Here is a 26611-nt window from a genome sequence, read left to right on the forward strand (position 1 = left end):
TTTAATTTATGTGCCTAATAATCATCTGGACTGCATGCATGCGCACATCTAATCCACTGCGTGCCTGTCTCTCTGGCTTCTGGATTCGTACGTGAGAGACAAGGCCCTAGCTAGAGATTGTGTAGACATGTCTGCATGACAGTGCCCATCCATCTGTTGTCATCCGACCACTTGCCTGCATCCACACAAAATAGAATGATTTTTATCTTCTTCTTCATTTGGGACGATGCATATGCATCGATGAGGCATCCCATGGATATGTGATGGACCATTCATTTACCGCATTTTTTCCAAGGCCAGGACTAGTGCCCGAATGTGGACGGCAGTCGTATGGCGTGTGGGACAACATACATACGTATTAAGTATGTTCCTACGAATTATTTATGTTTTCAAATTAACTGACCAATAATCAGTGAAGCTACGAATTCGCCGACACCGAAATTACCACATATAAGTTAGGTAATGGGTCATTGTATATGAGATTGATAGCGTGTGTTTGATTTATATACGTGTCGACCGTAGAGTATTCAACAATTATTATATGCAGCGAGACCTAGGTTATAGGGAAGGGGACATTTATAAGTTAATAACCAACACATGTAGGGTCGTGGGTGGGTGATGAGCATGTTCATGGGTATGGTATCGAGGTTCGATATGATTGACCTGATGTAACACGATCCAACTGCCATCTTTATGCCACAATAGATGTTGCTAAATTATTTATAGACAACCACACCACTACAATATATAGAACAACATAAAAGGCTATATAAGACATGGCTTTGGATATGGGTTAACAAAGCTCGCAAAGGCTATTTATGGCGAGTTTTCTCGGCCCCTTGTCTCAAAATGTTTAGGGGAGGAATTAATACGCCTCTCAGAAAAGTAGGGCTTGCGAGGCATGAAGAAAAGTAAGGTCCGTCACCGGAAATGATCTTAGACACGCCAAAAGAGAGACATGTCTCACATAGTAGATATATCCAAGGTGGCATTCAATTTGGGACAGTCTAGAAAACCAACCTTGGATATTAGATAAACCATGACGAAGGATCGTCATAGACACCCTTACTCTCAATCCTCCTGTCTCTTTCTCGTCTCTCGGTCTTTCTTGCGAGTCTGGCTGCACGCTGAAGACCTTGCGTGTGGCACCCTCATCGTTCTCTGGCGGCACCTTTGCACCTCCTCTCTCTTTCCCTACTATGTGTGCTATCCAGTTCCCCTATCTTCCTGTTATGCGGTCCTCTCCTTCCCTGGTTTATAATTAAACTTAAAGTACTAAATCAATTTGGTATGATTAAGCTTGACCAAGTAAAGTCCACAATTGTTTTCATGTTTCAAAGTATATTTCAATGTAGAATCCTATCATTTTCCTCCCATAACCGGCTAACCCTAGGCAGCTAGGGCAAACTCCACCCTCCGGTTTCACTGGCGAGCCCATGAATTAATCGGCACCCCCGCACTCTGTTTGCCGCTCTGGCGGTCAGTGGCGGGGAGGGTAATCCTGATGCCTTCGCTCCGGTTAGTAGTTTAGAGTAGCGTTTTTTAGTCCTCCCAGGTGCAGCACTTGGGCGGATGGCGGCGCTTCTTGTTTGAATTTGTCTTTCAGTTTCAGATCCTTCTTGAGTTCGTCTGTGTAGGCGTAGTAGGCAGAGCTCCGACATAGATTCATGTCGTCTACTTGGGGCGATGGTGTTAGGGTTTCTCGTCAAGTGGCGAGATTTAGTGTTAGGTGCTTTAGATATATGCAAGGGTTGAACAGCGGCGACTGTGGCTCCAGGGCGCTGGTCCTTTGAGCCACGTGCCCCGGGTGTCATCGACAAGGTTAAGCTGACTCCGGTAGGGGAGCCACGACAGCGGCGCATCGGTGGCTCATTTTGTGGCAGTAGTGGTCACTCGGTGGTCTCGAGATCTCGATGTGATTTTTATTAGGTCTAAGATGTTTGTACTTCCAGTGAACTTTTATAGTAGTTAATCTGTTATTTTTCACACAAAAAAGCAAAGTCGACGGTTATTAGTGTCACTAGCTTGTTGTTTCACCATTTATACGTATTGTCCGAAACTTCTATACAGTACATACATACATACGTACATGCATGTCGCACGAGCTTGGATGGATGGAGAGGCTACTGGAAGCAGCAGAAAAGGGAAATGTTTCCTACGTGAAGAGAGACACGGAGAGATGGACAAAGCTAGTGTCTGTGTCAACCAGGCCTCCTCCACGAAGCCCCCTTCCATACGTGCGTCATGCAGCATGCATCCATCAAGCTCGATCGATCTGCGCACACAGAGACACACCTGGCTCTTCTTGTCGATCGCCGGAAACAAGTAAAGGCAGCTGATCAACCTCGTGGTTCATTCACACTCATACGTACGTCAGCCTCTCTCGCGTCACCGGCGTGACGCATGCATGCTTTCTCCCTTTCATCGTTTCATTTTCTTCGCCCAACAACGAATCAATCAAAATCAATAAAAATACGCAGCAGAGTCAATCAATCAACGGTAGTACTATGGACCAGTCTTGCTTGTACAAATTTTCCCGCTGCCATCCACTTCACTGAATGAATGCAGTGTCATACTTATGAGTAACAGCTTAGACCATCTTCAGCCCCCCCCCCCCCCCCCCCCAACCCCCCAATAGGCCACCCAGGTCCTTTGTTGGCGTCGGCGCCTAAAAAACGGCCCAGTCGTGTTCCAGGGTCTATTTTTTGCCAGTTAGGCCCGAAACTGGCGCCGGCGGACCCAGGCCGCACCCGGCGCACTGGGGGCGCCTATGGGCGCCGGGGCAATCGTTTTTCGCGTGAAAGAATGGCGGCCCCGCCGAGTCAGCGACCCACGCGCCTCCTCGTCCTCACGTCGCCTCGGTTTTCCGTGGGAAATCAATGCCAAGGCTGCTGTCGGTCAGTCTTCCATTGATTTCTCACGGGCGGCGCGGTGAGGCGACACGCACCCTCCCGCCACGCGTACACGCGGCGACGCCCCCCGGCCGGTATATAAAGCAGCACCTCCCTCACCGGTGGACACACCCGCCCGCAGCCCCTCTCTCCCCGTGCACAGCCGCCGCCGACGAGCTCTCTTTCCTCTCCGTCCCCACAGCCACCACAGACGATGGGTGAAAGGTTCCCCGGCGACGACCAATGGCTTCGGCCGCCGCTCTCTGCACGAGTGGGAAGCCCATCTCCTACACGAAGCCAACTACTCGGCACCTCTCGACATGAGCGCGCCGGGGCGATGGAGGCCCAGCGTTGGCGGCGTCCCCCGGCCCCATGCCTGACGTCACGCGCCCCGACATCTTCCGCGCCGAGATCGAGCATGCGCGGGCGTCTCTGTCGGAGGAGCAGCGAGCCCTCCCAGAGTACGACGCCGGCAACCACGGGGCGTGGGCGACGTACTTCGAACGCCGGCAGGTGGAGTGGCTGGCCTTCACCAACAACGCGTGGTTGGTGCGGGGGAGCAAAAAACAGCGACGGCCGCCGCCTGTGGTGGGGCGCCCCCGGCTGCACGCTCCACGCCGTCCTCGAGTACCTCGAGGGTGGCAACGATCCACCGCTGACGTACCCCGCCGCCCGTTCCCCTGCTGGAGTGGCGGCCAATGGATGTCGAGGAGGACCGGCTCCTCTTCCTCCTCTTCCTGATCCTCCTCCCACTCCTCTGGGTCGCGAGCGCTCTTCAGCGTCAAGGCCGAGCCCGCGAAAATGCCGCTCGACTGGCGCACCCGCAGCGCCGGCATCATCATCAACGATGGCGGGCGTGCCTCCTCCTTGGCTCCACCCTGCCTCGTTAAGCTGAAGACAGAGCCGTGGCTCATCGCCGTGAAGACGGAGCCGGAAAGTGGGCGCAGGAAGATTGGGCGCGGCTGGAGATGGAGCGCCAGCGCCGCGCCCTGGAGGAGATCGCCGCACGCCGCCATGTGCGCGACGAAGGGGGCGTCATCGTGCTTGAAGACATCGACGACGACGCGCCTCCACCGGCCAACCCTGTCCGCCTAGGCGACCCCGGGCAAGGGTCCAGCAGCGTGAAGAAGGAGAAGGGCAACGACGACGACGACTACGTCGCGTCAGCGAGTTCTTCGGCCTGTAGTCGCGGCTCTTTGATTTTTAAGTAAATTTCATGTTTTCTATGTAAAAAAATGTAGAATGCCGAAGTTTATGCCCTGTTCGCCGAATCTTTGTCATGTTTGCCGAATCTTAGCCGATTTTCTTTTTAAAATAGTTTTAAAAAGGGTGTCTGGGGCGACCCTGGGGCGGCGGCGGCTGGGAACCCGATCGCCCCCAAGCCGATTTTTAGCGCCGCCCCAGGCGGCGATTTTTAGAGCCCCCAAGGGCCAACGGCTGGAGTTGCTCTTATGTCTCCATTCTTGCCCGAGAGCATCACATTCGGACTAGTCAAATCTGACACCCTGCGACAGCTGGGCATGCATGCAGGGGGACATTGGTGCACGGATATGGGTGAGAGGTAATGTTGCATGGTGGCCAACCCAGTGAAACTTCCACCCTGTGAGAGTTGGCGTCAGTTGTAGGATTCTGATGGGCTACTCTCCCCGATCCAAATTAATTGGCACTCACTTAGTACATATTTAGAGAGAAGCATTATATATTTAAAAGTGTTATTACGAGGTATATAAATACATCATTAATACTCCCTATATTTCTTATATAAGACCACTATTAAGATTATAATTTGCAGCTCTACAAGGCCACTAACACCAATCGAGATAAAATTGGTGAGGTTTACCCCGTATTAGCAACCGAGGACATAATACCTCATGCATGCATGCTGGAGTGAGAAGGTTGGTTTGCATGCATCACATAATTCACATTAATCAACTAACTAGGAGTGAAAAAGTTGTATTGTTGTGCGTTCAAGAAAAAAATACACATTAATTAACACGTCAAGCGAGAAGAAAAGACTAGTTTGCAACATTGACTTAAGTGACCATTAATTACTACCTTGGTATCTGTAATATATGAGTCTGTGGCCTTGTATAAAAATATAGAGGGAGTACATCATTATTAACTATATTCATTTGGAGACATTATATTTGTGTATTTTTGGGCTTCCGGCTGGGCCCCATGCCCAGGCCTGTTTCATGGAGTTGCTCTTATATATACAGAGCCACCTTTTTTGGATAAAGGGTGTCAAAGTATCTCCACAAAAATAGAAAATAACAAATAATAATAAAAAATTAAAAATTGTGGATATGCTGGTGCTCCCTCTCGCATGCATGTGTACTCACCAGTGCAACCACATACGGAGTGCTTCGTATGTACATATTCTAATACTCTAGAGTGTTTGGTGTCCATATATGTCCTAGCATATTTTCCACATCCGGCCGGCCCTTATCCGTACTCGCACCACCCATACGAGCGCCTCCCATTTAAGCCACCTCCGCCACTCCCACTCCTCCTACCTCTGCTTGCTCCATGAAAAACAAAACACCCACTCCAGCTAGCTAGCAGCCTGGTTGCATTTCTACCTAGACCACCAGACCGGCCGGCTGCTAGCAGATCCGTGACTCCTTGTGCGTGGGAGTTCGAGATGGACGTGCAGGCCCATGAGGCGACTGGCCGGATGAGGGGCAGGGCGAGCAGCGGCACGACTGCTGCGAGGGTGGTGGAGAGGAAGGAGGCGGAGAGGGAGAGGAGGCAGCATATGAAGGCGCTCTGCGCCAAGCTCGCCTCCCTCATCCCAAAAGAACACTTCTCCAACCCTGTAAGACCCACAAACACTACTCCATATGTTTTTAATTTGTTTCCCTTTTTACTGAATAATGCGATACTTAGTTAGATGCCTCTCTCCATACCATACATGCTAATCGATCTGGCCCAGAAAAAGGAAGAAGATGAGCACGTTTAATTGTTTTGAATTCTTTTAGTGGCAACTGCATGCTAATTAGTCAACAGAGTATACTAGCATTTCATATTGTCACTAACTAATTCAGTATCCACCACTATAGAATAGTAGTACTCCCTCCGTAAACTAATATAAGAGCGTTTAGATCACTATTTTTAGTGATCTAAACGCTCTTATATTAGTTTACAGAGGGAGTACTAATTAAGTATAGTCCTTTCCATCACATGAAATATTGTAATCACTGGGCCGGAGCAATTGAGTTCTACGTACGGCCTCGGCCGGGCATTTAGTTTTGTTGGAATGTGTTGCTTTCCTCATAAACAGTGACGTAGGTACATGCAACCTATTAATTATTTTGTAAACCATACTTCCTTTTTTGTTGTCGATGAGATGGACAACTGAAATTAGTTATTGGTACAGTCGTGCTTATTTTGACCTCACGTCCAGGCGTACATATCTACGAGCATTGAAATACAGGTATCATTAAACCTCGCCTCTATTTCATATTTCTGGCATATTTTGGATACACAACCCCAAGTTCCATTTGAAAGGCCAAGCTAACCATAAATCGATGTAGTACATAACTAATATATTGCAAAAAATCCGAGAAGATTTCAAATTACCAAGAGTAGGCATATATGCCTCTGTTTGACATTACTATCAGGGTGACAAATGGAACTCAGGGATAAGCCGGACTGGATAGCTAGAAATAGGATAAAATATCGTCATGTACCAAGTACAACATCGATGCAGATAGTATGAAGTGAGATTTGTGAGAAACAGAAGAATTATCTCCTGGACTAAGATCCAACTAAGTACGAAACATTTTTGTTTTAGCTAACAATGTACAAAGGGTGAAAATACGACACAGTAAGTGAATATCAACTGATAAGAAAGAATGCCTTGTAGGTATGTGAAGACATTTGGGTGGCACAAATAAATAATTAGCTTATCAAACTCTCTGTCAAGTAGAAACAAAAATTCTAAAGATAATCCACTGTTTGTTTTACAGGAGATGATTTGATAATATAATTTTCAAACTCAAAAGAATTATCATGTGTGGTTATGTGCATCAACGATGCATAGATCTGGGAAAATATAGCTCTTAAATTATAAAAAGACGATGACTTATCTTAATTAACAAAACATTAACATCCTTAGATATTTTTATAATTACTTCACATATTTTTTTATAACACTGTTGCGCCTTAAATGTGTATATAGGATACAATGACCCAGCTAGGCAGCCTAGATGAGTCTGCGTCATACATAAAGAAGCTCAAGGAGAGGGTCGATGAGTTGCATCATAGGAGGAGCTCAGCGAAAGAAATGGCTGCCGCAAGAGGGGATAGTGGTGCTTCAACGCCCACAACCACCCCTACCACGAGTGGCGGTGCGGGGTCACTAGAACGAGAGAAACATTGGGAGGCATGGGCACCGGTGCTGGAGGTGCGGCAACATGATGACACGAGCTTGGATGTGGTGCTGGTATGCAGCACAGAGAGGCCGATCATGCTCCACGAGGTGATCACCATCCTCGAGGAAGAAGGCGCCGAGGTCATCAATGCCAATCACTCCATTGCTGGCCACAAAATATTCTACACCATACACTCCCAGGTTCGTACATATATAGGTACAGCCTTTCACATCTACGCAAGAAAATACAACCTATGTTGTTAAAGATAAGGCACACATGAGTTCAAGTATTCATATTAACCATAAATTTCTAGTTTATGTGCCCATACTTATTGAAGGGGTTTACATTTTCTTCTAGTGTGCATATTAAACTGAATGAGCAGTAAAAGAAAGTATTGAAGTATATTATGGTCTATATATACAAGTGAAAGGCACAAAGGAAAATGAAAGTGATGCATGTACAATATGTGGAAAATGTGGAATCGATGATTTCTCTCTATGTAGAAAGTGAAAAAATTGGGGAAAGCTAGCCAAGATGTTTGAGAATGACATTAGATAAAACATGTGCCATATTTTTTTTTATATCTTTCTCTTCTCTTCCTCCCTCTCCACCCGCTAGAACTTAAGTATTAGATTTAATCTACATCAACTGAAAAATGATTTTCATTGCATGATGAAGGACTTCTTTCCATCTAAATATTGAACTAATTTATTATCTACTTCTCCACGAAATTCACATGGGTCAATTAATTGCATCAATTAATTTCCTCTATTTATCTTGTGCAGGCCTTCAGCTCAAGAATTGGCATAGATGTTTCAAGTGTTTCTGAGCGACTGAGAGCATTGGTATGATAGTGTGTGTGTATATATATATATATAAATATAGATGGTACATATGTCTAGTTATTAATTGCTACAAGAAGGGGATGGAAACATCCTTCATTAGCTATATAACATCTTCTCCATGTTGTTTCACAACATGATCATTGTACGGAAAAGGATGTTGATTGCTCTTTGATCTACCACCTGGTATAATTTACAGTAACCATGTCTGGTTGTCAAGGTTTGTTGCACGTTGCTGGAGTTTTTTTTTAGAATAAGTCTATGTTCATGTATCGCTCAATATTCTGGCTATGTGATTGCATGTTGCAAGCCCAAAAATATCCCAAAGTTGCCCAAGTGTAATTTATTTTGTATTTGTGTGGTTTGCTTTATTTTTTGCTCCATTTAATTATGGCGCAACCAGGAGAAAAAGAGCGGTAAATACTATGAATCATACTAGTATATATGAATTTGTCGGCGAGCTGGTGCTTATGACCAGAAAAAATTCATTACTTAGGGGAATGAAGTTTGTTCTCTCAACATCCTGATTTTGATATTCGGATGTTGACAATTAAGTTAATTTGTTATTCTTTGGCAAAATTAAAGTTCAATAAAGCGGAAGAAAGATGTGGATATCATGTCAAGGTGTGTATGTTAGAAAGTTATGTTGATTAAAGTATCAAACGAAGGAGTGTACTATAGGGTAAGACTCAGCAAGTACTCTGTATGTCTTTCCAAATTAGAGAAAGAGATTGGCGAAATGAGAGGCTGATGTTATTGCATCCATGCATGTAATCGTGTTGAATACTATTACGTGATGGGTCTTGGTTTTGGGGCCATTAGATGCTTCACTTTCTTCCTCATTGTCAAGAGAGTGAATGATTGGGTGATCTTGCTATGGTGGGCCAAAAGATTACCAGGAAAGAACACACCCATTTCTTAATTATTTTAATTTAGGGAGCGAAAGTGATTGGTTGCTGGCTAATCACAATCTTTTGTTGAAAATTGGATCCACTTTTGTTGCTTAAAACCTACTCCTGCCATATGCATCAAGCTGTAGTTTTGTTTTGTTAAGTTTTATTTTTTAATTTATAATTTTTTATTGGATTATTCTTCTAGTATCTTCGGCACTAAATACCTTGCTACAACAAGTAGTTGTTTCATCAGAAAGAAAAATATGTTTATGCTATACTAATCCAACGAAGGATTTAACCTTGGGTACATCTAAACCCAACTTTTAAAAACTTCAGTATTTTAAATTTCAAAAATTATGGAGAAATTATGCATTTACATGTTTGTACAAAATTTCCCAATAGTAACTTTCATAAATATTAATCACGTGTGGCCTGTGTGAAAATCATAAAAATGAGTTACCGTGTGAAGATTGAGATACACTATAAGTTATGAATTTTGTGTACTAGTAAAAGTATATATATATTTTATAATCTTCACACGTCACAAAAGACCATATCATTTTATGAATATTTTCACAGATAGTTTCTACAGAATAGCACTTTCCCGCTTTTCTTTAGCATCTGTAAGCCATCTAGATCGAACACTGTCTATATAACCGTAAAAGGATTTGGATGGAAACATGCATCTCTATTCCCGTAGATCTTAGGAGAAAAGTTGTACTGCAGTAGTAACGTTAATTTTTACTCAGTGCAGTACTCGATGGTTATCACAATAAAAAAGCATGAAAAACTTGGGACCTGCTTATTTTATCCACGCCGAAGATGGTGGACAGAGGAGTATAACCTAGCCAAAATGGCATGTCTATAACTCGATCCTTCTTCTCGCACGTGATTGTTAATACACCTTAAAAATAATCTTGTATCACTCGCGCCGTCTTCCCTCACATGAAAGCCATGAGACCAAATTAATTGCCACCAACAATACTTCCTCCGTCCCAAAATAAGTGATTCAACTTTGTACTAGATGCTCTATTTGCGTGATAATTGATAAATTAAATGACCCATTTTCTGAAGCCTGGGCCAAAAATCCTCTGCACCAAAAGTTTAACAAATCTAACACCGTTTGAGCAAACGGCGGCTCTCCGTTGTTGAACTCGGTTATATCATCAGAATGTGGCACTAACGTTTTTGCCAGTCTTGAGCCGTAATTTAGCAAGTGGTGCTCAGCACAAACGAAAATAGGTTACCTTTTTTTTACCGGTGATAGAAAAAGAGGGTCAAATGGTAGCTATTTTTTTTAATAATACACTTTTTCTATGAATTTTTAGAAATATTATGCTGGATACAAAATTTTTAAAACTAATACACCGGTCTAGTCAGCCCACAACAGGCCGACTGCGCCTAATCAGCCAACAGCAGGCCGATTAGTATCTCAACCGTAGGCAGGGGGTCCAGTCGGTTTATGGTAAGGCGATTGGGACTAATCGGCCCTCCGTAAGCTGATAGGCTAGCTAGCTGGCAATACCGAATACATACGGTTTAGAGCTAGCCGGTTTAGACATGACACCATTAGCTGGCAATACCGATCAATCAACTAGCTAGCGTCAAGATCGATACAGCAGGCTTCGGTAGCTAGCTTGTTACGTACGTGTGTGTTGTCTCCTGGAAGATTCGATCAAGCGTGGCTTGTGTATTCGCACGTCTTGCCGGAAAACAATTCACAGGTCGTAGTACTTAGCCAGTGTACCTGTGTACGCACGTACGCATTCGGTCGACCGACGAAAAGTAGTCGCGAGGAGCGATCGGGCCTAGTCAACAACGACATCAGGCCACGCACGGGTAGCCGCGCTCAGGCACTCTCCCTGTCGCCGCATGCACCATACGGTATTGCCAGCTAGCTAGCCTCACAAGCCACGCTAACCAGCACAGGACTCGAACCCACGTAAGATTGCATTGGCCATGCACCTATCGGCTTACGGAAGGCCGATTAGTTTCAATCAGCTTACCATTAAGCCAAACGTGTGGATTCATTTGTCCTGGTTCGTGTGGAACCATTTGTCCTGGTTCGTGTGGGCCCACGCTAACCAGCTTACCATTGGCCATGCACCTATCGAACCCAGGGGGTGGCCGGGGCCTCGTGGGCATTGGTCCCGGTTCGTGTGGAACCATTTGGTCTGGTTCAAGCCACGAATTGCTACTAATCGGCCTGCTGTTGGCTGATTAGGCCCAGTTGGCCTGCCGTGGGCTGACTAGGCCCACGGTGTATTATTTAAAAAAAAATTATATCCAATGTAATATTTCTGAAAATTCATAAAAGAAGTGTATTATTTTAAAAAAAATTAGCCAAATGGTAGGACATACGTACTGTATGCCTAATGCTCTGCACAACTGCCTTGTCTGCATTGTAGGGTCCCTGGTTTGCTTCACGGGCTGCTGGGACGACGTGAGGTTTGATCTAAGCGATGGGCAAATGGCTACGTGGTGGTCTCCACACTCCCTGCCCTACACCAGCTGCTCTACTTATCTGAGGAAGGTGACGAGCAGAAGATGATCAACTGTACGAACACATGTGTTGCACTGCATCAGCGTGCTCTCTGTGGTAGCATGCATGCATGCCCTCTGCTTCTCTGATCGATGGGGCAGCCCTGCTTGCCTGGCTCCGTGAGTCCACGCAGCTGTTCATCACTGCCCAACACACACGCACGCACGTTAATATTTCAGAACGGAGGGAGTACGAGAAACATGTGTTTTCATATCAATATGAACTAATCAATTGCATACATGGAACTTGAAGGCTTACCTTTGCATAAAGGTGACTAAAAAGTGCTCAAGTGACATTTTCAGACTTGACTCAGCGTGTTTATATTCACCAAGGAAATAAGGACTTGACTAATTCAGCGCGTGTGTGGATGGAGCTGTACCAATGGCGGCTTTCACATCCACATGAATTACACCTGAAATTCAAGCGAAAAAAATAAAGATGCCTAAACAGGCAAGGCCGCGTAGGGCATGGCTGCTAGCTGGCGTTTTTTTTTCTTCTTCTGGTTGTACTATATATTTTGTTAAGAAAAGCTTAAGTTCCTATTTTTTACTTTATATTTTTTAACACAGTACAATCGAAGTTGCTACGTACACGAGCATACACTCACCCTTATGAATGCACGCACGCACATCCTACCACTATTAGCACATCCAAGAGATTGAGCCGGCATAGCATTTTGAGATTAACAAAGCCACCACAAGCGCTTCGTAGTCGACGGGAACGTCTCCTTTCATTGAACAAACATTGGCGAAAATCTTGAAATAAATTCAGGAAAATGTGAGCACCAATGTCAAGTCTATGATTTAAACCATGATGGGCTGGAAATACCACTGTCCTCCTGACCATACAACCAGAATTTGGTTCGCTTTCTTTACTTTATGTTGGGGTAGTTTATGTTCTGTTAACAAACAACAAAAAATATTAAATCATACACTTTTGTGCTTGGATATTATTTTATGAGAAAAGTATATTTTTTGTCCCGGCTCTCAGTTTATTACTGGTTTTGGTGCTGACTCACCCCGGTTTTGACCAGTGCTTACTCAAATTCACGTAATTTTTTCAAACCCGTGATCTTTTTTAAAATCCACATAATTTTCTAAATCTTATTTTTAAGTTCCCTTACTTTTTTCAGTATGTGAACTTTTTGAAATTCACATACTTTTTCCATATCCGTGTACTTTTTTCAAGTTGGTATTTTTATAAACTAGCATACTTTATTCAAATCGAGCTTGTTTCAAATCCACATAATTTTTTCAACCCCAAATTTTGTTTTGAAAAAATGACTCAAATTTAAAAAAGAGAGAAATTATGCAAACTAGGAAAAATACTTGGAATAAAAAAATTATGCGGATTTGAAAAAAAATATGAGAGTAAAAAAGTTTACATATTTGAAAAAAGACGAGAACTGGAAAAATGTACGCAAATTTTTAAAAAGTTGACAGATTTGAAAAAAAAAACTATGCGAATTTGAGTCAGTAAAGCTCAAAATGGCGTGAGTTAGCACTAAAACTTAGACGAGGGACGAGCGTTGTCCGGTTTCAGTAGTTGAGGGTGCAAGTTGTCTGGTGTTGAAGTTGATAGACTAAATATAGATTTCGTAAAGAGTTGAGGGATGAAATGTGTACATTCCCTTATTTTATTATATATTTATTTTTGTTAGAGGGAAATTATATAAATAAGCTTAGCCGAAAATTCCATATTTTTTCTTGATTTAACTGCCTGTCGTACATTATATGGCCCGCTGACTAATATTTGATTTGCCAAAATCAGATCAATATGGACCGTGACCCAATATTTCAAACCTTGGCGAGAATTGACAAAATTCACCATTTTCAAAATTTCAGCAAATAATTCACCATCTTTCAAAATTTAACCCAATCTAATCCGTCTACTTAATACCAGCACCCCCCGTGCTAAATTTTGCTAAATCGGTGTCGTGTATCTTTGTGGCGGAAAGAAGGGTAAGTGTTTTTGCGATCAAAATGAAGTTTGCAGTGCAAGAGGATAAGAAAATATCTTTTTACCAGTGATGAAAATGGGTCAAATGATTGGACAATGCTCTGCAAAACTGTCTCCATGGTAGTAGGGGTCCCTGAGGTTTGTCTCGGGAACTTGAAAGCGATGTGGTGATGGGTAGTGTTTGCCAAAACCCGAGGTTGTGGTCTCCACTACTTGCCGTGCACCAATATTTGCCCACTCCTTACCAATTCATGCATGTCCTCTGCTTGTGACTTGTGAGTGACAAGTGGGCAACTGATTCCGATTGTGAATGTGATTAAGAAGGGTCATGAGTGACATTTTCAGACTTGACCCAGCGTGTATCAGCAGCAAGGAGACTTGACTAACAATTCAGCGCTCCTGTGGAGCCGTACCTATGGCGGCTGCCAGCATATCTCCAAGATTTTCAAACCAAGCAAAGCCTTTTCCGCTTAATGGTGGAAATTTTGTAATCACGGTACATGATTGGAATTGATACTATACATACTGTATCGAATGCATATGATTTTTGTGCCCTACTCACCTGTGTCTTTTCTTTTCCGTCTTTTGGCAAAGTTAGAACGTGATTGTAGGAGTATCACCTATTTGTTTCATAAACTAGATGATAGCCCGCACGTTGTTGCAGGAATATTTTGCAATATAGTTCGGTGTGATTCGTTGTACAAAACAAGAATATTTGAATTAATAGTATAAAAAGCTAAAACTAAAAATACATATAATTTATTATGTTTGATTATTATATAGTTATAAAAGGGTGATTAAATATATATCACATAATAGAATGAAAATGCTCATGTATGTTTAATGTTGAGATGGGCCTTTTTTCCATGCATGTCATGATGAAGTGGCATGCATGCATGTTCAGACATATGGTAGTGGGAATGGGCCTTTTCTCATGCATGTTGTGCGACGATGTGGCATGCTTGCATGTTGAGAGAAATAGTTAGTGGGGGCTAGCTATTTAGATGTAGAAGATATATGTTGTCCAAGAAAGCACTCAGTTAAACAAGTGTAACTTTTTTTTAGAAAAAAAACTGGAGTAACTTTGGCTGCTAAAATATAAAAAAACTATTTACATTGATAAGGTGAAATATTTGTTAGATTTTTTAAAATGAAAAAAAACTTCCGTAACATTTATGTTTGTGTATATTTACTAATATATACGCATACGAGCTAAAGGTGTATGTTGGATACATTTTAATCTCCGAGACGACACATATTTACAACCAGAGAGGGCGTAAAACAAACAATTGCTATGTATCTCCTACTCCACAAGCGAGCTGCATTTCTTTCCAATCTTGAATCGGCGGCACAATGATAAGAGGCCATGGAGTCGAGTAAACGTAAAAGAGATAGAAGTTACACATGCCAAGGCAAGACTACCCAGTACCATGTATGTGGACCAAGTATATGTGGACCATGGATGAGGACGCGGTACATTCACTGCACAATTGTCTTCATGCACCTTCCGTTGCTGCAAAACCTCAATTATTGATACACATATATGCGTATGTATATGTATATGCAGCCAACAAGCAACAGCAGGCAGGCTAGGCTAGGACCCAAATGGCTACCACAGGACCACACTAAGATAGCTCACAAACTTACTCAATTCGATTGAGCATGGCCCTTATTATTATGTGCATTGGTAGCTAGCGCTGTTGATGGATAGTATTGCTTTGGCTTTTGTGTTAGCTGCATACTGATCTGGACTGCACGCATGTGCATATCTGTCGGCCCTGCCCCTGTCTGGATTTAGTGACAGAGATACTCCTCGCTATCGCCGGTAGGATATCTATCCGGCCTGGAATGTGACATCCAGCAGCTAGCGAGCTTCCACAAAAAATTGATCCAGTTTTTCGTGCTTCCTTCCTGGCCATGCATCCATCAGATATTTTCAATGCATGAGGCAGAAAAAACCATTCATTTATTGTACATTTTCATATACACAAAGTGAACACGACAATATATATACTCCCGGGTACTCTTAAGTCTGAAAACCCTTGCTATCAAATTAAAAAAGAAACATTCCAAGAAAATAAAGTAAAATAATGACACAGATACAGTAGGTGCCAATTATATATGCCGCGAAAAATTATATACAAAATTTAAACACAAATCATGAATCGAACAAAAAGCTAACGATGAACAGTAACCACTTCAGATTGGGTTTCTCGAGCTATATATTTTAGTTTTCTTGGATGGAAGCTTATGTGCATTAATTCGGGCAGCGACTATCTTTTCTTACTAAAAGATATTTTTCGTGCATGTAGCAAGTCAAGAACCATTCATTGCGCATTTTCTTGTGCCAAAATTGTTTGTGTAGGTGGACCTCTAGAAATGTTCATTGCATAAAATGTAGTGAAACTAAAGATTTAAATCTTATCTCACAGCCTCAGAAAAGATTAGATTTACATGGATGTGAACGCCAGATTGACCTAAGAAGAAAAAAACAGAGCAAAACTGTTATTGAATCTACCGCGGGATACATGTATACACACGCAAACTTATGCCTCACAAAGTTGTGGCCGTTGGTGGCCGCCAAGCGCTAATCCCGGTCTGGAGTCCGTGGTTGGTTGTGATGTGTCAAGTAGATCGAATCCCCTCAGCAAGGTGTGTGCGAGGGGCTGAGACTAGCCACAGTGGGAGTACAGTAACATCGAGTCCAACTCAGCAAAATTGCTTATGTGGCAATGAGTTAATGAGGAGAGAGATAGTTATATTAACTTAGCTAGTTACTGTAACATCATATGTCCCAATGCAATATGAGTCTATAATCTAATAAATGAAGCTTTGCATGTTACCACACTTATGTTACTACCCACTATGAATATAGTAATATAGTCTAGGGATATGTGTATGTTACTAGTGTATGTTACTCACCATTGTGGCTAGTCTGGGCGAAAGCTTGGCGCCCGGAGCTAGCAGGTGTCGCATCCCTCTTGGGATAAAAACATGTGTCCGCTCCGGTAGACGCGGTATTGGTGGCGCTTTGTGTCGTGACCCTCTTGCTGGAATCGAGTGCGGGTGTCTCTAGGACAGGGTCATGTGTTCGAGATGGTTTCAAGTTTTAATTCGCAGCGCATCTGTTCGGTCAGCTAATGGTCTTCTTTGCATGCATCTATCTTCTAGAAGAGGCCACATCTTCCCTTTGGCCTCCTTTCATCTAGATCGAGAGGGCAGTGGGTCACCTTAGGCGGTGGTTTGATGGTGATGGCACGACAAAGTCCGGTAGTTTCTTCCATGTGGAACGTGTTCGCATGTCGTCCTCGGGATTGGTTGTGTCTCGCCGAGTCACAGTAGTCCGGGTTCTCCCGTGCATTTTCGCGGCTGCTTAATGAAGGCGTCTAGTGATGCACTCTGTGTTGAAATATATTGCCCGCTTTTTTTCGTCGGTTCGGGCTTTTGGTTGAGTTGGCTAGCGCACGAATCAGTACTCTGGTGTTTGTTATAGTGTGCTCGGGTTGTTTTGTCGTGCTTTTCTTTGACTAGCTCATATGAGGATTTACAGTGCCTTCTAAAGATGGAACAAACAAGAACACGGACTCCTGTCACGGATCGAAACAGTCATGCATGCATACCCAGCTAAACGTTTGAGCACAACACTTGGTGCATGCGTCACTCCTGCTTGCGTCACCGGCTTGCTGGGATCCATATATCGAGGAGGAGTCTGGTAGCTGCGGCCGGCAGTGTATTTGTGTCGTTTTTCTTCAACGGATGGATGAGCGACCAAGACCAATTTGTCGCACTATCCTACACTTAGTGCAGACCTACGTCAGCTTTGCTCGCGTCACCAGCGCCTACGTACGCATGTTGCTCTGCTTCTAGCCACGAAAATACTCTGTTCACCTATAATCCCAAAGTTCTATTGGCATGCCGTCTACTGCAAACTCTTCATTTCCAAACAAAGAAACAAACAAAAAGGATTGCATCGAGGACGCGCACTCTCCATGATATTCACTCCGTTTTATTTACTCTGTATATTAGCTTTGACCTTACATCAAATTTTGTAAACTTGGACCAAGTTTACCAATAACAATCTAAACTTGGAGCAAATGATTTGCAGCAGGGACACATACTCTAACCGATGGCGGTCTGTCCATCCTTCAGTGTGCCAATATGCTGCAGTTGCAACAAAGAAAGAAAATAAAGGATTGGCTTAATTTAAATCAAACCCGCAAAATAAATCGAGCATACTGGTAAGAATGTCAAACAAACATAGTTAAACATTACAAATATAGCAATTGTATTTGTGGTGTGCAACTAGTGTCAGATCAATATGCAGCAATAGAGTACAAAGATAAATCAATTGAAATCTTTAAAATGCTAGTCGATTGGCAAGAATAAAAATTGATGCCGCTTCATCGGAAGCGAATCTGTTCAAATAACAAAAAATAAAAAAAAATTAAGCAGGCAGACCTTGAGAAGCCTACCTAATAATAAACTAGATGTGTTTTCTTTGGGTGTGTTTGCTCCAAGGACATTTTTTTAGAAAAGGAGGAAAATACCCCCGGTCTCTGCATCTGGACGATGCATACATCCATCTTATTAATTATTGACACAAGACCTTGCATAGTCATACAACAGTAAGACTAAAGCCAGCGTCTAAGCAACATCTATCGCTACTCCTATCGAGTTGATGAAGGGGCGCTGATAGTCTGGGCCTGATACCAAACAAACCTCGCAGCCAAACCTAACATCTAAGACCTGATGTCCCAGCCTGGACGCCTGCCGGGTATGGGCACCCACCAGTCCGGCGTGCTCCTCAACCAGGACGCCTGCCGGGTATGAGGCCGCCGCAGCCGCCTGCCATCAATCCATCTTCAGAGTTGTATTGTCGCATCTATCTTGCTCGGTCTAACTGCCGCCGACGCCAGACAGCGTCACCCTCCTGCACGATTCCATCTCCGTGCATCGGGCGCCGAGTCTCCACTGTGCCACGCCGCCGAGATCCACCGTCATCAATGGGCAGGATGAAACACCGCTCCTCCTCTTGTCCCCTCCAACCAGCGCTTGCTCCAAAAGGATGCCCCTAGGAGGAAGAACAACACCGAAGGCGCCGTCATCGTTCGATCCGGTAGACCCAGATCTAGAGTTTCCCCCGGAACTTCCCGATCAGGTTGACGTGACCTGCAACAACGATGCCTCGAGAAAGGAACGACGTCCGAGACGCCACCATCGTCCACCAAGACCGCAGTCAGGCGCGATTTCATCGGAAGTCACGTCGTCCCGATCTCGCGACTGACTGGAACCGAGCGGAACCTCGCCACGAAGACGTACGTCGCCGTCGGTACTCCGGCGGAGATCCGGCATCTCCTCGCCGGCCCCTCCGCACGCCGCCGGTCGGCAAAAGGCCTCCCCGCAGCGGATCCGATCGAGGCGTTGGATCCGCAGTCACCGCCGTCACCATCTCCGACCAGAACAGCCCATCCCGCCGGATGGGGCGCTGCCACCACCGCCGTCCATCTCAGGGCCGCCGCTCCGCCGGTTCAGCCACCACCGGACGGCCTGGGGGCGCCGCCCCAGCCGCCGCCTTCGGGTCGCACGAGAGGAGCCGCCTGCCGCCTCAGATGAGATCCACATCATCCACCCGCGACCACCGGGCAGACCCAACGTAGCCACCACCTCGCGACACACAGGCCGCCACCGCCGCGCCGCCCAAGACGCCGCCGGGAGACCCGCCAGCCGCGCCGCCGAAGCCCACATACGTCCGGCGCTCCTGTACCGATCCATATTAGTTCTCGCTCAAACCAATGTTGCGACAACTAATATGGATCGAAGGGAGTAAGTTTATTGTGGTGAAGAGCAACAATGGCGAGGTACAAACGGTGGAAATCCCAGCTCCCACTTGCGCTCAATCATGCATGCATGTCGTTCCTGTATCGATCGTGCTTAACCAATAGATCCACGTCCACGCTGCTGTCACCCCTGTCCCGGCATTGAATGCCGTGTCGCGCTGCCGACACACACGGCATTTGTACGTACGTAAACAGCGGCAAGCAAAGATCCGTTGATATTTCTCCATCGGTGCTTGAACCCTCTCCAACCAATAGGATGTGTACGTACATCATCTCACTTCTGCAGCCACATATACCTCGTATACACACACACACACACACACACACACACACACATTTTTAAAAATATTTTCAAGATCCCTATATATACACGTAGAGGTAGAGTATTTCCCAAGCTCCCATAGGCCACCTTGGCTGGCCCTTATCCGTACACGTCCATTTAGACCACGCCACGCAAGCACTTGTTCTTCTTCCTCCATTCTCATTCTGCCACCATGAAGCTAGCAGCTGCCTGCGCCTCGGTATCTTCTTCTTCTTCTTCTTCTTCTTCTTCTTCTTCTTCTTCTTCTTCTTCATTTTTATTGCATTTCGATCCACACCCATTGACACAGACATTCTGATCGATCTCTACCCCCTGAGCTAGATGGAGGTGAAGGCGAAGCCGGCGAGGGGCGGGAAGAGGACCAGGGCAAGCGTCGGCACGGCCGGGACGCCGACGGAGAAGCTACTGATGGAGAAGAAAGACTCGGAGAAGGAGAGGCGGCAGCGCATGAAGGCGCTCTGCGACAAGCTAGCGTCCCTCATCCCCAAAGAAGACAACCCCCACGCTGTAAGAACAAAGAACACACTTCTCTTCTCATGTTCATTTTTTTCTCATTACCTATAGCTATAACTGAATAGTCTCCAATTCTCCATGTTTATATCGTGATCTCATCCCCGAGCAGATTTAATTATAGCCTCATAGGTGAGAAAACCATTAAATTTAATGGCCACTAGTATTGTCCTTCTCATCACATGAAATATCGTACTCAACGGTAGCTAGCAATTCAGTTCTACAGGCAATAAGTTTTCTTGGAATGTGCTGCTTTCCTCGACCGAGTTCATTTTTCCTGCCATACTCTGAAATGCAGCTCCAAGTTTTCAGGAAATAACTAACTGTCACGTTAGAAATACGAAGTCTTTCCGTCTGCAGTTTGCAAGCATTATTATGGCCATCTTGCAATCTTGCAAAACTCCTCCAGCTCTGAATTCGCATGTCCACAAATAAGAGAATGCATATAATATTGCTTTATGCAGTGCATCAATGAGACGGGATGGCCCATGTGGCTGTTCATGCCAAACATTCTCAGATAATAATAAGAGTAACTTCACTAAAGGGGCTTGCTAGCTAATAATGAATCGACAATGTAGGACGGCAACATTTAGAAAGTAAATATCAATTCGTAATGGAGAGGAAGATAGTATGCAGTAAGATCTTGAAGATAATTTACGAATTAAGTCACTTCCCCAACATCAACTAACGATGCATAGACCAGAAAGTTATAACTCTTCCATTGTCTTGAAAAGGAATGGCTATCTGAGCCCAAGAAATCATGTCATCAAAACTAAAAAAAAGCTCCTGTATATAATCTGTTCACATTATTGTGCATTAAATGTGTTTGTAGGATACAGTGACCCAACTAGGCAGCCTGGATGTGGCCGCATCATACATCAAGAAGCTCAAGGAGAGGGTAGATGAGCTGCAACGTAAGAAGGCCTCAATGCAAGCCATGGCTACCTCACGGGGAGTTAATGACATCAGAACGCCCACAACCACCACAAACACAAGTAGCGGTGCCGGGTCACTGGAAGGAGAAAAATATTTGGAGGCATCACCAACAGTAGTGGAGGTGCGACAATCCGACGAATCAAGCATGGAGGTGCGGCTGATATGCAGCACGAAGAGACCGATCAAGCTCCATGAGGTGATCACCATTCACGAAGAAGAAGGGGCCGACATCGTCAACGCCAATCATTCTGTTGCTGGCCACAAAATATTTTACACTATACACTCCCGGGTACGTACATATGTAGGTATAGTCTTTATATTTGCAACGTATAAACACATCTATGCTGCAAAATGTAAGCCATGCACAATTCCTTGGATCCAAGTTTTGACAAATAATTAATTAGACCAATAAATATGGGTTATGTGGCATTAAAATTGTATCACTGGATTCATATCTAAAAAGCATTAGTTCCTGAAAGAAATGATTTTTGTGGCAAAAAAAAAATCTTTCATTTTGGAACGTTGGCTCGATAGCCTTACGAAAATATGTGTTAAAATTTATTTGAAGGGTACTGTTTGTCCTAGTGTAACATTACGCTGAATTAATGAAATATATACAAGAAAAATGCACATAATAAAACATGAGAGTGTTTCTGTCAAAAAAAGAGAGGATGCTGCAGATCCATAGATTCCTCTCGAATCACTTTCCTAGGCTGTAGAAACATAGAAAGAAAATAAACAAGGAGAAAAGCTAGCCAAAAATTTGAATATGACCTTAGATGTACACACTTGCCATGCAAATCCTAATAAAATTCCTTTGTTATTCGTCCCTCCATACTGGCTGGAATGTATGTGCTAAATTTAATTAGATGCAATTGGCTTTGTTTCCATCAAGATATAAAATTATGATGTTATCTATTTTGCATACAGTTAAGTTAACTAATTTCATAAATTTCTCCTTTTGTTATTATGCAGGCCTTCAGCACAAGAATTGGCATAGATGTTTCAAGAATTAACGAACGACTGAGAGCATTGGTATGATAGTAAATGAATCTGTGCACACACTAAAATCCACACATAACTGTATTTAATAAACATCCTACAAACAGTTCATGATATCTATTTATTAATTGACTATGACAGGGGATGGAAACGCCTTAAGTAGCTAGCTAGTGTCTTCTCCATGTTAATTTTACAATGAGGTCGATGTATGAAGAAAATGTTGATCATCCTTCGATCTATAATCACTTGCTATAATTTACAGTTACCTGTTTTTGGCTATTATAGTATGTTGTACATGTTAAAATATAAAATTTTAAATGTGTTCTATTTTATCTCTTCCTCCAATATCCAGTGTTGCATGAGATGAATAGGCTTGTTTTGAATATCGAGGTTGAATAGAATTGTTCGTTATAGCCCCAACAAAATACAACTTACATCTCATGTCTTTGGTGCAATACATTGATTGAGCCCTAGCACCGGCATCCCCAACCAATCTGCTATCACTAATTTGTATGGTACGGTGTAGCAGCTCCCGACCCCCGCGTCCCTATCCGAGGCGGCACGGGGGGAACCCCAGACCCCGCCGCCGGCCACCCCCCTCCCTCCCCTTCCCCTCGCCGCCACCGTGGGCCGCTGCCGGGCGAAGCCCGTGAAGTGCCGGTGGCGGCGGGGTCTCTCCCGGGCGCGGCCCCCTCCCCTCTAGCGGCGGCGTGGAGTTCCACCGATGGGGCTCTTGGCGGCTTGGTGCGGTGAACCTCCGGCGGCGGCTCGGCGCGTTGGCTGCGGTGGTGGGGCGTGCTTCGTCCGGTGGTGTGACCTGCGGTAGCGGCGGCCCGGGGTCCCTGCCCTGTTCCGGTCCAGTCCGATCTGGATCTGGTTCTGGCCGGTAGGATCTCGGCCATGGCTGCCGGCAGGCGTGGTGGCGCCAGTCCTCGGCGGCTGCTGGGCACTGTGGTGGTGCTGGCGGTTGTGCTGGTGGCTCGGTGTGGTGGATGGGGCTCCGAGGCGGCGGCCTCGGACCGAGCTCCCGGCGTGGCCTGGGCGTGGACGACGGGCGTGGACGGCGTACGTGCGCGCGGAGGCTCTGGATGTGTGCGTGGGGCGCGGATCGACTGCCGGGCGCGGCGGCGGCTGGCGCACGTCGGGCGCTGCGACTGACTGAACGGGCGCAGCGACTGGATGGTTTCTCCGGGGCGCGAGGTGTGCTGCGAGTGAACGGCCTGCTCCTGCTCAGCTGCTTCGCTCGAGCGGCTCTGATCTGGGTGCTGCTCCTGGCGATGCGGCGTTGGTTGCTGCAGTGGTGGTGGCTACGGTGGTGCTGCGGTGGTGGACGGCGGCTTCGGCCAGGGGGTGGTGAGTGTCTGGTCGTGGTGGATCGTGGGATCCCGTGGTCAGAATGAGGTCGGCCTCAGCAGGTGGTGGACGATGGGCGGCGGTCGGTGGTGGAAGGTGGTCGGCGCATCTCCGGGAGAAATCTTTGCTCCGGCCTTCTTTGGAGCCGGCGACGGCGGTACCCGCGGGTGCCGTGATCTTTCTTGGAAGCGTCGTCGTGGAGGTGTGCTCCTCCTCCCCACGGCTTTGGCTCCGGAGGGAAACCTCAGATCCGTTGGGTCGGGCGATGGAGGCGTCTTCGCGTCTTCTCCTTCTTGGGGGCATCGTCTCGGAGCCGGCTACGACCGGAAGACTGGTGGATTGCGGCATCTTCGTCGTGGATGGCGGCATCTTCGCCGCATGGTTTGCTGAGGCAGGGCGCTGGTTTCTGTTTGGCAACGATGATGTCGTCGAGAGGAGCTCAGGTCGCAGCGTGGACTTCGGTAGCCGGTTCTTCCCGACGTGTCTGAGGTGCTCTTCTGTGGGCACGGTCGGCGCAAGCCCTGCATATTTCCTTGGTGAGGCTCGTCGTCAAAGTCGGAGCTGTCGGTTGCTTGCGCGTGTGGCCTTCTGGTGGCATGTGCCGTCGTGGCTTCTATGCAGCTGTTTGCGGGTTGGCTTCGAGGTTGGAGCTGTATGCTGAAGTCGGAGTCGCCGTTCGAGGCAGCCGGTGATGACGATGACGCTTGCGACTTCTCGGTGAATGCCTTTCTTCTTTGCAGCTTTGTGTCCCATGTCGGTGGCCAGGTTGGCCGGTGGTGCCCATATCATATGGGTTGACTTGTATCGGTTTTAGCCCGGTTTTCCGCCAATTAACCGGGCAATTCTTTTCTTCTTAATCAATGAAAATGGCAAATCTTTTGCCTCGTTTCAAAAAAAAAAATTGTATGGTACGGTATTAGAGCCGCCTCTCCAATATGCAAAGATCTTTCGGGTTCACGTGCAATCGGCAAACATGAGGAAGAACGACCTACCGGCAAATTACTCTTTCAACAAAGTAAAAGAACTCAATGATACAATGGCTTTAGAAGGATCCCCTCTCGCTGAAGAGCATGCACTCTCATATATGTTTTGTGACCTCAGTTCTGACTACCCCCATGTTGTCATTGACTCAAAACAAGTTGGTGTTGCTTGGTGAGATATATTCTCATATGAACTCTTTTGAAACCATATTGGAGAAGAAAAATCTCTCATTCTTGGTAAAATTTTCATCCAACCTTGATCCGTGCAATCAACATGGTGGTGATAATTGAGAAAATGAACATGCAGGATGTGGTGGCAGCAACAACGATCAGCATGGACAAAAAAGGTGGCAACAATCATTGTCAATACTCCAACTGTGATAATGGTGGGTGCTCATGCCTCCAACGTTCCAGCAAGATGGGCCCTCCCTCCCTAAAGGGTTCGAAGCTCTTGGACCATATCTTTGAAGACAACGATAATCAACCTCCCAATTATATGACAACCTACGACATCGATACAAACTCATATGCAGGTAAGGGAGCATGGACAACATAACAAGTGACCTAAATCAACTCACCTTCCACAACTATTGCAAGGGGGAGTATCAACTGTACACAACCAACATGTGAGGAATGCACATTAGTCATGTTGATTACTATAGAATTTGTACTTACACCAATAGCCACCATCTTGATAATAGCCATCATGTTCCTAAGGCTGCAAAAACACTCTTTTATGTAAATCAACCCACTTAATGGGTATAATGCTTTTTATGGAATTTATTATGAATAGTTTTTTATAAGGCATATGAAACGAGGAGAACTTTTTTGAGAACCTTGTAGAGGACTCTCTAACCTATCAATAATTGCCAGTCTTGCTAGGGTCAATATCTTGCAGCTACGTACGCATCCTCTCCGCATACATGGCATAGTCAAATATGCCATCCGACTTTCCCATTGGTATAATTTCACTATCTTAATAATCTCCTACGTTTTTGTGGTTGTCAATAGGCAACAAGTCATCTTTCTCTCTATTCTCTTGAACTTGTATTTTTTGGTATATCTGGACACACTCCCAAATATGTTCAGGGTCATTTTAGTTTGTAAGATTTATGGATGATTATAGTAATTTTGGTTGGATTTATCTTTTGGTATGAAAAAGATAAGGTTTCAAAACTCATTGCACAATTACAAGCACACTAAACGGTTGCTTTCCAGGGAGATAATAATCACACTAAGTACACAGTAGAAAATTTTAAAAATCTACACAATTCCAAGGAAAGATGAATGGTTCGTGTTGTTGGCTAGGGACATAATAGCCATGCAAAGTGATTCGGTGGAGTATGCCAAAAAAACTTAATATTTTTTTAACAACATGGGTATTTTTTAGTGGATATGTGTATCTCCTCTTGTGGGAATACCATACGGATAGTACGGACCTTTCACTCCTCAATGAGTCTCCCATAACCTCAAGGTGTTGTACTTCAAGCACCTAAGTGGGAACTTTAGAGGTGATAAGGTTAGGAGCGTGAAAATCAGGAATCTTAAAGTTATACGGAGATACGCTCTCTATATATCAAGGGATCTACAATGCATAGAGGATCCCAGATAAATATTTACAAGACTACCACTTCTGGTAGGTCTTTTACCCATTTGGGGGCTGGAACCTGGGTAAAACTGTCGATCTTTGTCCTCTCCAGCCTAGTTCTCTTTGTGCACCACCCATCTCTTTATTTTCTTATGATGTTACCTTCATATCGTATGGTCATTGAGCCATTATTTGTCAATATAATCACGCATGTCTCATATCCACATAAGTGTCAGCAGAATAGTTCTCCTGAAACAGAACATCAACATACTGTGAAAGTAGGCCTTGCACTTCTTGCCCATTCACATATATATGCTATTAAAATTTTCGGACACAACCTTGACATCTAGTGTTTTACTCATCGACCAAGTTCCAACTAATGTTATATATCAATTTCTCTACCCTCTTGGAATGCTACTAGGACAAAAACCATGTCATTCCATCCTTCGAACTTTCATGTGTGTGTGTGTGTGTTGGCTAACCATTCGACAATACAGTGTCTTGCTCTAAGTGTTGTGTTATAATTTTATTTTTTTGAAAGGGGGAGGGGGTTGCACGAACCTAAAAGATCGCCCTAACA

General features: G+C 44.9%; 1 protein-coding gene and 1 pseudogene across 1 annotated transcript; both read left to right on the top strand.

Moving 5' to 3' along the window:
• The first annotated feature begins 5435 nt into the window (after positions 1-5435).
• Positions 5436-7536, top strand: LOC123072940 (transcription factor bHLH168-like; annotated as a pseudogene).
• A 12193-nt stretch (positions 7537-19729) lies between these two features.
• LOC123064213 (uncharacterized) lies at positions 19730-25237 on the top strand. The gene is made up of 5 exons (XM_044487740.1): positions 19730-19861; positions 19984-20169; positions 21005-21397; positions 22084-22143; positions 24751-25237. The coding sequence occupies exons 1-5, from the start codon at positions 19835-19837 to the stop codon at positions 24997-24999; spliced, it is 915 nt and encodes a 304-aa protein (XP_044343675.1). The 5' UTR covers positions 19730-19834; the 3' UTR covers positions 25000-25237.
• The last annotated feature ends 1374 nt before the right edge of the window (positions 25238-26611 follow it).

This window comes from Triticum aestivum, chromosome 3B (assembly GCF_018294505.1).
Source record: "Triticum aestivum cultivar Chinese Spring chromosome 3B, IWGSC CS RefSeq v2.1, whole genome shotgun sequence".
Classification (NCBI taxonomy): domain Eukaryota; kingdom Viridiplantae; phylum Streptophyta; class Magnoliopsida; order Poales; family Poaceae; genus Triticum; species Triticum aestivum.

What these genes read in the sequence shown, in the direction of transcription:
- LOC123064213 (XM_044487740.1), top strand. Translation starts at nt 19,835, where the DNA reads ATGAAGCTAGCAGCTGCCTGCGCCTCG. An exon ending in TAGCAGCTGCCTGCGCCTCG is followed by an intron (nt 19,862 to 19,983) that starts GTATCTTCTTCT and finishes CCCCTGAGCTAG; the next exon opens with ATGGAGGTGAAGGCGAAGCC. An exon ending in ACGAACGACTGAGAGCATTG is followed by an intron (nt 22,144 to 24,750) that starts GTATGATAGTAA and finishes ATGAACATGCAG; the next exon opens with GATGTGGTGGCAGCAACAAC.